Source organism: Gasterosteus aculeatus, chromosome 21, assembly GCF_964276395.1.
Source record: "Gasterosteus aculeatus chromosome 21, fGasAcu3.hap1.1, whole genome shotgun sequence".
NCBI classification, from domain to species: Eukaryota; Metazoa; Chordata; class Actinopteri; order Perciformes; family Gasterosteidae; genus Gasterosteus; species Gasterosteus aculeatus.
This window is the reverse complement of record NC_135708.1, coordinates 9,692,805-9,705,813: the sequence shown is the minus strand read 5'-3', so window position 1 is coordinate 9,705,813 and position 13,009 is coordinate 9,692,805. Positions and strand designations below refer to the sequence as shown.

The 13,009-nt window shown below is 43.5% G+C and overlaps 1 protein-coding gene across 1 annotated transcript in view; it reads right to left on the bottom strand.

Annotated features, from left to right (window-relative positions):
- adarb2 (adenosine deaminase RNA specific B2 (inactive)) overlaps positions 1-13,009 on the bottom strand; it is a 134,707-nt gene that overhangs the window by 8,455 nt on the left and 113,243 nt on the right. Inside the window, exons 5-8 of the mRNA XM_040167633.2 lie at positions 10,206-10,374; positions 8,350-8,501; positions 6,397-6,565; positions 1,298-1,479 (exon numbers count right to left, since the gene is read on the bottom strand). Coding sequence (XP_040023567.2) covers positions 1,298-1,479; positions 6,397-6,565; positions 8,350-8,501; positions 10,206-10,374 — 672 coding nt within the window. The remainder of the gene's footprint in view (positions 1-1,297; positions 1,480-6,396; positions 6,566-8,349; positions 8,502-10,205; positions 10,375-13,009) is intronic.

The window sequence follows — 13,009 nt, the reverse complement described above, 5'->3', positions numbered from 1 at the left end:
CTCTTATTTTGCACCTCTATTTAGTTAATGAGCTCGGTCCTGCTTCGTTAATGATCTGTCGTGTTCTTATGGATGCCACAAAGCTGCTACTGCATGTTAGACGAAGGCAAGCCTACGTCTGATAAAATAAAGTTTTTGTAACGTGTTAAAGTTCTTTTTTTCTAATATTCTAGATCGCTTTGCTGCCATTTACTCAGGGTTTTGGCTTATTAATTAAGTTGTTAATTGAAAAAAAAGGAGGTGGTGGCAAAACAGCAAAAATCATATATATATATATATATATATATATATATATATATATATATATATATATATATATATATATGTGACATGTGTTCTCATTAGAGGGATCCCTAGAAACAAAATGTGCCCTACATCTCGGTGCGTCTCTGTCGCTCAGCCTCTCCGGCTGGCCTAGATCTGAAGTGATGGCTGATGCAGTTTCTACACGTTGGGTGTCATTCAGATCCTCTTCCAGCATTCATCTTCACTACAAACGAACGCCTCAGGACTCAGTGGAGCCCTGGAGGCCGACGTGCCAGACAACTTCATAGCTGTTGCTTGTCTAGCTGGCACAATGTAACTGGGAAGCAGGGGTACGCAAGTTTGTCAAGTATGACTGTCTGTGTGTGGGTGTGTGTGGAGGGGGGGGGGGGGGGGGGGGGGGCAATCTGTTGTGATTGATTATATAAATTATTCTCTCCCCAATACAAAGATGCTTAAAGGCAGGGTCACCATAGATATACTCATTTAGCTGAAGTTTATCAAAAACTGGGGGAAAAAACTTAACTACACCATTTGAGAGTGAATAAAAAGGCAGATCAATTAACTAGTGAATTTTAAATAGTTTAAACAGTTTTTTTTGACTAAATTTTGTCTAAATACAGGGACAACAGTAAAGTGAGCAATGGACTTACATTCACCAGGTGGATACAAATACGGCTCCTCATGAATGATAATGTTGCTGTAATGGCTGGATGTGTAAATGGGCTAATAGTAAAAAGAGATCATATATCAATACAAGTTCACAGCTTGTTTCTACAAATCTACACCCTTAAACAGACTATCAAAATGAGTAGTGCAATACGATCACAACTCAAATCAAACTGTGGATCCCTTTTGAGCCCAACCGTGGTCGACTGTAACAGGGCAGCGATCAGTAAATCTGCTCAGCTCTTTTTCACACGCAAATTTGACCATCATGATGGTTTAGAAACCACTCCAGAGCCTCCAAACACCTCCAGCACCAGCTATGTTGAGAAGATGTAACTGAGTTGTGGTTGAGTTGGAGTCGTACCGCTGAGCAGGGGCTGGTTGCGTCTGTGCGTGGCGGGCAGCGGGCCGAGGCGCTCCTGCCGCTGGTTCAGGACTCTGCCCAGATAGCCCGGGTGGCGCAGGCTGCCGACGGTCACGCTGTGCAGGTACACCGGCTCCACAAAGTGGCTCAGCAACGCCCCCTGCAGGCCCAGGATGTTCCATCTGGAGGGAGGGCGCAAAGAGAGAGGAAGTCAGGGAGGGAGAGCGGCATGGCGGTTTGAAAAGTAGATGAAGGAATGAAGGGTGAGTGAGGAGGGTGCGGAGGAAAGGAAAGAAGGAAGAAAGAGGTGAAGGCAAGAGTTTGGAGGAGGAGAGATAGAATCAGGGCAGGAAGGAGGAGAGATGGGTGGAGAGTAAGGGTAAAAGAGAGAGAGAGCTTTAATGACAGGTAGAGACAATTTGATCATTATCTTGATGTGGGACGTGATGAATAACAGCTGCCGGACCAACAATGCACACCCCCCCCCCCAAAAACAGACACACACACACACACACGCACGCACACACTCGTCCTCCTCTCCCATTCTTCCCGGTTTCAGCGACGCAAACCATCATTGCCACCTACAACAACACTGCGAAAGGTCAGTCCATCAGCATTCACGACATGGAACAACACATTACCATGTGTGCATCCATCAGTGCCACGGGGGTTAATGCACTGCGCGCGGCTGCAGGCAAGCTCCTGTCGATCGCTCGGCGCGAGGGGCAATCGCCTCCGGATTTGTTTAGGGAGATCCACGTGTGACACAAAATCACTGTGGGGCTAATCCTGCCAGGCGCACCGACGCCTCGCACTGTCGCCAGCTGGTCATGTGCCACCTACTGCCCAATCCCACTCCACAGTATTTAACCAGCAGATGCTAATTTATGGATGGAAAATGATAATTACCTTGTTTATTATCGTTCCTGCCCTTTGTGGGGGGAGAGAGAAAGCCCGCAGTGTGCCTGCTCACTGGACTAATGAAGTCACGTGAGCCACAATCAAAGGCTCGGCATTATGCCACTCATTTTGAGATCATTGTTCTTTTTGCTAATCAACGTCTCTTTATAACGGATGCAATTACAGCGCCTCCTTGTTTTCTCCGCCGACTTAATAATCACTCATAGCTGCTTCCTACGCTCCCCGAGCAGTCAATCAACACCGGCGTCTTTCTGGGAATCAGCGCGCCGGCTCGGGGAGCAGCGGCCTACTGCGTACGCTTTACCTGCAATCTGTCAGAAAGATCTGTCCGTCCCTCTCGGACGGAGAGCAGCAGCTTCGTTCCAACACTCAGCTCTCCACCGAGATAGAAAGAGTTTAGCCTGAAATAATAATTTACCCAGAAAGCGACACCGTGAATCAGAAACATCTTCTAATCTCATGCAAGAAAAGACAGCCATCTGGCTCGGGCGTGTGAATTTAAAGAGAGGAGAGGGGAGAGACCTCTCCTCTCTCACTCCGTCGCTCCACATCTATCCCTTCCTCCCTCCCCCGGTAAACGCCGACCATTAAAGTAATGTTCATCTGCATAAAACTGCAGTGGAATGGAGAACATCATCGTTATATGAAAGCCATTTAGGCCCCTCAATTAAATCCAGCTGTCGACTTCAAATCCAATATTAGCATAAGGCCGGGCTTAAGAAAACTCAATGATGATCATCAGGTGTATCAATGATAGAGAGACGTTGGCCATTTTCACAAATAATGTTTATGATAAGCGCCAATATTCTAAAACCCCTTATGGTCAAAGCTGAACCAACTATAATTATGTGCAGGAGCTGAAGGTGTGGATATAAAAAAGTAATGGGAGGTTGCAAAATGAGTGTGACAGAGCAGAAAAGAACATCCAAGGGATCACTATAAGAATGATGTGTGTGTGTGTGTGTGTGTGTGTGTCTGTGTAAGTTCCACCCTCCACCCTGACCTTGATAAACCGGCCCTTGGTGACCAACTCACTTTAACGACGGCCACCGATCATTTACGGCGATGTATAAAACCCCCCCCCAAAAATGGGGGGAGAGGCTGCGGAGCAAAGAGAGCGCGTCTGCCGCCCGGCCTGTTGGGAAGCGCGGGCGGGGGGTGTAAGGGAAGAGGAGCAGGGTGTCCCCTCCTTCCCCCGTCCCTCTATTTTTTTGTAAAGTAATTGCTTTCACCCCTGTTGGTGACCTGGGTAGATTTAATCACACCGTCTTCAGCCCTGGCCAACTGAATCAAATTGGTCAAATTAACAGCGGCTCCACAGGAGAAGGGTTCACCTCTCTCCCCCCCCCATGTGTGTGTTTGTGCCCGTCCTTTCTCACACAAAACAGCGGCTCTGCTTAGGACCTCCGCTGGCACAGTGCGGAACTTGCTAAGCTAAATTCATGGGCCCAGTTCCGGTTCGGGGGCCCGTCCTGGCCGAGTGTATTAAGAATCGATTTCAGATACAAAATGCAATATCAAGGGTGCGCGTAAAGACTCACTATTCTTGAACATTTTGGATGCAACGCTGGTCTGGCAGTTAATTGGCTGTTCACCAGTTTGCTCCAGATTGAAATATATCGTCCATGCACCGACCATTACCATCATTTGAAAAATGATCCACGACAAAAAAACAAAATGAATGTTATATACACAAAGGATAGAAACATTTTACATGACTTATAAAACAAAAAATAAATAAAATACAATGCTAGATGCACATAACACCAATACTACATTTGTACATATATATACAAAAAAATACCACCATGGCCTGCAAACTGTGTGCGTATGGAGATGTCTCCCTCTGCATATAAAGATGCTCTGGTGAGTACACATTGATGCCTTTACTCCTCACACGAGGACAGTGTGAAAACGGGGGCGGGGAGCTGTTTTAGCGCTGCAGTCTGTACTGTGCAGGCTTGCCAACACGGAGACGACACATTAACAATCTAAGAACATAAACAGGCTCCATTCTGGATCTGTTTTCTCTCCTTCTCTGTTACACTAACACTGAGTGCAATGGAATAATACAAATATTATACATATAAAGTCATTTCTGTTTTTTTGTGCAACAGCTGGCTACCAGGCATTATGTAACCTCTGTTCTGTGGCATGATAAGTCAGCCGTACAGTAAGCGACCGCCCAATCAAATGTTAGACGGGCTTTGGGACGGACATGTTGATAAATCCCCAGCCTCGAGAAGTGCTGCGTCAGAGCGCTGTGCCGTTACACACAGCCACTCACTGTGTTTTCCTTCATTAAATCTTCTGAAAACACCAGCTGCTACAGTATAACACATTGACTTCTACACACATCAGACGGCTCGTGATAACTACATTAGCATTTTTTTTTGCATATGCGTTTTTATGGAGGAGACGTCTGCTTTGCCAGGCCTCCTCATACGTTTACATTACTTTTATCATTTATCCAAAGCAACTTACAATAAGTGCATTAAATGCAGAGGGAACAGAATCAGAACAACAAGAATCAAGAAAGGACCCTAACTTCATTTAAGAAAGCCAAAGTGGCATCATAAGTGCTCACTAGTCCAGGTACAGTTCGTAGAGGTGCATTTTCAGTCTGCTGATGTTGTTGGGGAGCCGATTCCACCATTTAGGAGCCAGCAGCCCAAACAGTCTGCATTTTGTTGAGTGTTTAGCCCTCAGTGAGCTCTCTCATAGCCTCTTTTACAACGTTCTTTTTAGCTCAAGTGGTGTCTGGGGGCGGATCCTTCCTCGCAGAGTTGCTGTTATCATGGGACCAGTGATGTGGAAGAGAGTACTCAGGTGTGGAATATATCAATAGAGAAAACAAAAGGCAGAGAAAAATACCAGATCGGCAGGCTTTGTGAGCCAACTTTCAATATTTTGCTACATGTAGGCCACTAATTTAAATATAAAAAAATATATATATATATGTCATAGAGGCATTAGAATGTGCCAAATCTTTATGGCCCTATTTTCTTCCCTGAGAAGGTGGGTGGTGGAGTCATACCCACGGAACACCAGCTGGCTGCTCGGTGAAGCCGCTGATTGGTGCACACCGCCTACCGTTACTCGTTAGGAGATAGCTTTGGCTAAAAACAGAAACCACCGTGCGTTATAACTCCTAATAACCCATCTCTTATTGCCCTCCGCGACTATTGTAGTGGCATGCACCTGGGAAAGCCTACATTAATAAATAAATAAAGGCCCTGCCGTGGGTTACAGGAGGAGTGTGACTAATATCCTGGCTAGCAGAGAGTCCGGCCTCCAGATGTGGATATTAGGACGTGTGGAGATTAAAACAATGATGTGGATAATAACACACTAATTCATTACAACGGGATTACTTGTTCTAGTTACTTACGGGAAATCAATATTCACCACCCAGAATACAAAGGATTTCACACTCAGCGATGGCACACAAACATGCAACTACATACACAGATGTGCTACGGTAAATATCACAGACGAACCTCTACCTGGCTCACAAATCCCTTTTAAAATGCTTTATTTAGACAAGGATCACTCTTTCTCATAAGGAAGATAATCTCCTAATAAAGCTACCCCCTGAATCAATCTTTTCTCACGTAGGCCAGAGACCTCCTGGGTGAGGGGATGTGCTCATCACATTGGTTTGTGACTTTTACAATAAAATCAACACAATCTCTGCACCAATAACTGCAATGCTCAAATGAAAAACATATTTAAGGACTTTGGCAGCGGTGTTGTTGAGCTCCGCTGGCTGTTTTCTTTGTATTAAGACTATTTTTTGCACACAACAAAACATCTGAGTCCAATTGAGAGCAATACAGAGGATAATAATAATAATAACAACAACACAGAACAAACTACCATATTGTCTTATATTAAACCTGCATAATCCAAACAAAAGAAAGCAAGGACAACATTTTAGTAAATTAGATGTCCATTTTAAACTCGCCAAGAGCGATCCAGCTATTTCAGGTATAAATAAGTTTGTCAGATGGTCAGTCAGACAGGTGCTTCCCTCCAATTTAGTTCCGACCCATTTGACAGACAACTAAATCAACATGTGCAAAGAGGCAGAACATGAAGGGAGAGTTCTGATTTAAGACATAAAGATGACACTAAATGCAACCCTGCACGTTTTAAACCCGGAGTTGAACACTGACCTGGTGATCTTGTCGGTGCAGGACATGGTGATGAGCTGCTCGCCCTGTAAGACGCCGTCCCACGTCTGGGCGGGCCCCCGACCTCGCACCGGAACCGTCCCCTCGCCTGATTCGATTTTGGTCCGCAGGTGGCTGCGGTGCTTTCTCATGAGGTGTCTGCTGCTGTGTACTGCCAATAGAACAAATACAACCTCAGCCTGAGTCTCATCCGTCTACATTATGTCATTTCTTATTACGCGGCTACGCTTGAAACACAATCTAATTAGCTATTAATGAAGTCTGTTATTATTATTATTATTTCTAAATAACACAAAGCAGTTCCACATCTAATCACATCGATAAGCGGCAAAGATTCATTTTGTAGACTTCTAATCTAATTTACCCAAAATGCACCAGGCCACAAAGAAAACGGGGTAAACTCAAGTGGAAACAGTCCACATTTTCCCAGCATTGCGTTTTATGTACTTTAGAAAATAAACCATTACATAGTCACATTAGTTCACAAATGTTACGTTATGTGTATAATTAGGGATGTTCTCTGGGACTAATTATTGGTGGTAGTAGTATGACTAGCTCCACTTCATTAGAAAAATAAAAATATAATATAATGCTAAGCTAACGAACAATAAGACATTACTATTATATATTAGAATAAGATGAAGGGTACAGCTTTCCAGGAAGAGGACAAACATTGCAATTCCTTTTAAAGCAAAAGTTTAAACGAGGTTAACCGCTTCATTTGGGGAATTAAATGTATTATCTTGGGACGTTTACTGCCTAATTGTTAATGAAGTCAGCGTTCGGCTGGGTTGTTGCTGGATGTACAGAGCAGCCTGCGGCTCGAAGGCAAAGAAACATTTTTTATGGATAAAGCAGTTTTGATTAAGCCTTGATGAACTCAGGACTGTTAGAAATATTATGACATATTATTGTTAGAATAACCGACAATGCAACCGCATTAGTCAGAGCCAATTCCTTTATCTGTGTAAACCACTTTGGTGCAGTGTGCACAAGGCAGCATGCTCTCTGCAAGCAGTGACATTGTTAATTAAAGTATATTATTTTTTAAGCAGTTGGAATTAGAAGAAGAAACTCCGCATTTTACAGAAGAAAACATTCATATAGATATTAAAGATGTTGTACTTCTTGCTTTCAGTACAAATTACAGGGTGACAAAGTGTACATGAATAATCAATTTTTTTGTTTTAATAACCTCTTACTTCTCTAGGCTTAAACTCATTCCTTCTCTCTTGCATGGCTGCCGCTTCGGCTGAGGTGACGGCAGCTAAAAAATTAAGCTCCCAACTTCCAGCTCAGAAATGTTTAAGAACAGTCAGGAAAAGGTACTTAGTCATTTTCTAATCTGAGAGAGCGCACTGCAGAACATTTAAGAGGTTTAATGACCACAATCGTCAAGTTCAAAGGCTTCTCTGGCGACAGCATCCGCCTTTCCATCCTCACTGGTGAAAGTCTCCTCATGCACTGCACTGTGGTGTGTATCCTTAGAGCTCCAGTCTAGGATGAAAGGGTGGGGGGATATATGCATTTCACTGATGGAAACGGCAGTCCAGATTATGTTTCTGAACTCGTAGCCCAGCAGAAAAAAAAAAATGCTGGGCAAATTTATTTTCAGTGGGTAAGCAATAAAATGTAATCTAGTCAGCGCAGCGTGGCTAAAAGAGGCCAAAGACGGGATGTGACATGAAAACCATGCCAGCTCCTTGAGAGTGTCTAGAGGGAAAAAGAAGAAGAAGAAGCAGAGCAGTGGCTTCCAGAATATCTGCCAGAGAGTAGGATCTCTTTATAAACCAGAGGGACTGACTGATGAGTCACAGTGATAATAGAGAAAACGGCAGTGATTACATGACAGAGAAATGCATGCTGAGTATTATTCTGATCTCCTTTCGGGATGATCAACCTATGTTTTGACAAAAGAAAGGCACAATGTCTCACAGTCAGAGGTGATTTCATAGGGCGAGTTCAGCCTCCCGTCCCCACACGGCGAGGTGCTGATGTACATGTGGAAATGGACGTTGTCTCTCAACCTGTAGCCGCACTCCTTGTGCCGCACAAATATCGACTCTTCGCAGTCCTCCGGCCTTTTACTTGAAAAGGAAAAGGAACAAAAAACAACAACAACAGGGAGACTGATGAGACAGGTGGCACCATTTATCACAGCATGGGAAATAGATTTCCACTTTTAGTTTCTAGTGATGAAGTGAGGCAGTGACGGAGAGATGGACACTGACCACAGTCCACTCTGCTGCCGTCACACTCTGGGATATTAACTCAGGCGGTCCACATTTCTCATGGCAGAGAAGCACAGGGAGTTTAAGCCGTGCCCTACGCATGCTTTGTATCGCGACACCAAGAAGGTCAAATGATTCATGACAAAAATTGCAGCTGATGTCTGAAAACTAGGCTCCAATATTAGTTTTTTTTTCTCCAACACAACTAATCCAGTTGTTTAGAAAAGTTTTTTTCCAGCCATTAACAGTAAGCTGAAAACCTGTATTATGGGAAACATCTGGGTCCTTGTTTCTGCAGTGAGAAGGAATGAGGATTTCTCTCTCTCTCTCTCTCTCTCTCTCTCACACACACACACACACACACACACACGGTATACCTAAACTATGCATCACAATGCAAGGCACGGCTGCCCTTTTTATTTAACCTCTCCTCTGTCTCCGATGTCCTTTCACTGAGCGTAAATATGGCAGTTCTGGCATTTTGTTTGGTCATTTCATTATGAGTTATCTTCCCCATTAGCCATTTTACTCAGCTGCAAAGTCTCTGTACCTGCCATCTAGCATTGTGTTACCACGGTGCTGTGTATGCAAATATGACATTCAACGATCTAGACTTCTAACCACTAATCTGGTGAATCAGCGTTGCCATCTAGCTCCTTCGGGAGCTCAAAACCATAATATCCGCTCATGGAATGGAGGCAGTCAGGAGTCAAAACGCATCAGGACTGTCTGTTCATACGGGTTGAAATCACGGTGAGCTTGTGGGCACCAGAGGACGCTGCACAGGTGGTGAAGGGCCTCAATGAAGGTACATTAAAAAAAAGGGTCAAAAACCAACAGGCGATCCAGTGCTTGTGATGCTTAGTTGGAGAGAACAGCACCCATACGGCTAGATCATCATTGGAAAAACTTGTGACCCAACAGTGCTGTTTTCATGAAGCGGAGTCCAAAGGTAATTTAACTAAGATCTATCTAGAATGTGCTAGAATTGTAGTCCAGCTAGCACCACATTTATTCATCTCTTCCTGTAGTTGAAGAAGTGTTTTTAAATGCATTATTCATAGCTTTATTTTAAAATAACTAAAATGAAGAAAGAAGGCTTCTCAAAGGGGAACGCAGGACACAGAATTTACAGAGCAGATTTGTACAAATAAAACAATGCGGTTTCATTTCACTGTTATCTCAGTGTTATTTCAGCTAAGCATTAAATCCCTTGGGTGTATTAAACTGAGCAAGAGGGTGTTTTATTATTTCAAATGATTTCAGCTTTATACTGTATAAAAGGAATAATCTGCTCATTCTCCTTTCAAAAGGGGCATCGTTTTGTACATTTTGGTGATAATAAAAAATGGTGTATTGGGAGTAGTGTTACACTGTCTTATTGCTACTTTTACATTAGCACAGGATCCATATTGTTCTTCCACCGCTGGTTGAATGTATCATGACGTAAGGCATTTTCAGGGGAAGAAGATCATAAACGCTACAGGGGTTTCAAAGCTGCCGGAAGTGCGTGACAGCACGGATGGTTGTGTATGTTTAAGACGAGGATGGATCTATTACCTTAAGAAGAGTTCCAGTTGAGAGTAAAGGAAGCGTAGCAGCGCTCTGCGAGCCGTGACTTCGGCGTGACAGTCATTGACCACTTGTCCCTGGTCACTCAGGTACTCCCCGTTGATACACTTGGTACCCGTGGATAACGCCACCACCTGGGCGTGCCTCAGGTCCAGACCTGTTGGACAATGACAGACGGACAAATGTTCACCGTATTTAGCTTGTCATGTGTTCCATTGAGTCCTTTATCCAAGAGTTTATTAGTAACCTGCTAATGCATGCCCGCCCTCAGCGTTCTATCTGGGGGAGGCATTTTGTCATCATTAAGAGAGAAGAAAACACAGGATGAAAACAGACTTAGACCGCTTGAAAAAAAAAGAATATATATATATATATATATATATATATATATATATATATATATACTTATTATATATTTTTACCACTTTCAGACATTGTCAAGTTGGCCAAAGGAAGAAAGGAATGCACATAACATTATAATTGTGCCAAAATGTGGTGATACTAGTGTCTGCAACACAAGGGGTCTCAGGGAGTCACATAACCCAGAATTTTGACAAATTATTGTTGGAATGCTCTAGAAGCACTAGAAAATGCATTTCCTGCTGAAAATGCGTTGGAATAGCCCTCATACCTTATACCAGCAGAGGATCACCTTTGGATAGGAACACCTTCCAACGCATTTTCATCAGGAAATGCATTTTCTAGTTCGTCAATTGTAACTGTCCCTAACCTGTCTTTTGAAAGAAAAAATGGTGAGCGCAAGACACAGTTTAGTTTGAGATAAACAACACATCTAGAGCTGCAACAGGTCACATGACGTCAGGCTGTGTCCATGTCTGTTTGAGGAGTTAATCAATCCCTCTTTGTACAAAATGGATCCTTATTGGTTCCTTTTCGTACGAACCGAAAGCAGGACATCAGCCACAGCCACATATCGGCCAGTGATATCTTTGCAAAGTGTTTTCAGCCTAGTTGCCATGGCCAGCATCCATACAATCGTGTATAATGCGTATTAAGTCTTTGTAGGACGTCAGTTAGTTGGGTATGTTGCCAGTATTTCACACACTGCTTAACACTACTTGCATAAAAGATTTTATGTCATGGGAAGTATTTTTTTGAGTAGAGTAGCATACAATTTAAAAGGAAATGATACGGAAATATAAGTAAAACTAAAATAGAGTAAAGAGAATATAATGCAACGATGGCTGGGAAAACAGACTGAAGACGGCCTCTAACTTGATCAGACAAGAGGGAACAGTACACTTTGCTCCCACAGGGAAAATAAAGTAAATAAAACAACACCAAAAGAGAAACGAGTAAAAAGGTAATTCTGATGCGGATACATTTGAGTTATTTCCATAGCCACAGCTCTCTGAGTAGCATGGATAAGCGTCTCTTCAGAAGCTCCTATCACACCACAGCAGCCAGGATTAGCTGCATCCAAGGCGCGAAGGAGGAAAGAGAGCCTCCACCTATGAACTGGGCTGGCACAGTCAGACGATCTCCACCGGCCAGATCAACCCATCCTCTTTGGACTGGAGAGTAATTGTGGTTTTTAAAGGGTTAATCATTTACAAATATGGATGATGCTGAATATTGCTATTGATATAAACAGGTATAGAATTTGGGTCCTTTGGGTCTTTTATGACTGAGAGAAGAAGAAGCAGTTATTCTACTGCCTCAGTACATTTTACAAATGCCTTTGGAGGACTAGATACTGATTCATCCGCTGGGAGGCAGACCTGGTGTGTCCTCTGCAGGTGGTGTACTGGGAGGTATCCATGACATTAATTAAAGTGAGCCAATCAAAAGGCATGGAAAACCCAGCGGAGAGCCAGGCTTGCTCTCTACATAAAAGAAGGCTATCGGTCTTGCTGCTTTTTCTATGTGAGTGTAGGATGGTTTGTCACTACACGGGCTGCTGGGTAAAAAATATACTTTATGTTCCAGAAGGACTGGCTGACCTTGAGGTATTTTCAATTGTCGGAAAGGTGGATGTTTTCTCCTCTGTTTGTATGGATGCCTTTTTGGTTGGTATGTTCTATGTGCTGAAAGGGTAACGGGTGGTGATGGGCTTTAGCCTCCCTGACGCTCGGTTCCATCTAGTTCTGTCTGGACAGCAGCTTCTAAAGAGGTCACTGTGGCAACATTCTCAACATGAGACGTGGAGTAAAAGCCATGACAAGATGATATCACAGATCACAAAGTCATCCTGTGATGTGTTGATTTGACTTTTCCTTTGAAATCAGTGACGATTCTGGCCTGGTCCGCGCCATGTGAGAGCCCCGCGGACTGTCAGATGGAAAGAGGTGGTGCGGAGGAGGGTTAAAGGCATGCCATTCCTTCTTTAACTGCCACAAATCTCTCCCATGGGCTCTCAAAGTCAGGCTTCGCTGGCTTCCGGAAGACCTGCAGGCACCGCCGGCCCGGCACATGAGCTTTTATCAGCCTCGGCCCAGATGGCACTGCGGCAGTGGAGTCCTGACACCTCCAATGATGAGGAATAGGAAGGAGGGCAAAGGAGGAAAATGTGAAGGGAGGGTGGAATGTGTGCGGTGTGTGTGAATGTGTGTGGGCTACAAAAGAGCATAGAGAAGAAGGTGGAATAAGTTCAACTTCTATTCTAACAACCACAGAGGAGAACTTTTAATAGTAGTTATCCTTAAAAATATGAACTTTTAAAAGTTCAAATCAATGTACCTTAATTAATGCGATATGAAACTTAGTCAAACTTAAACTTACTTCAGTGAATGTCTAATATTAACTGGTTTCCACAAACTAAAGGAGAAATA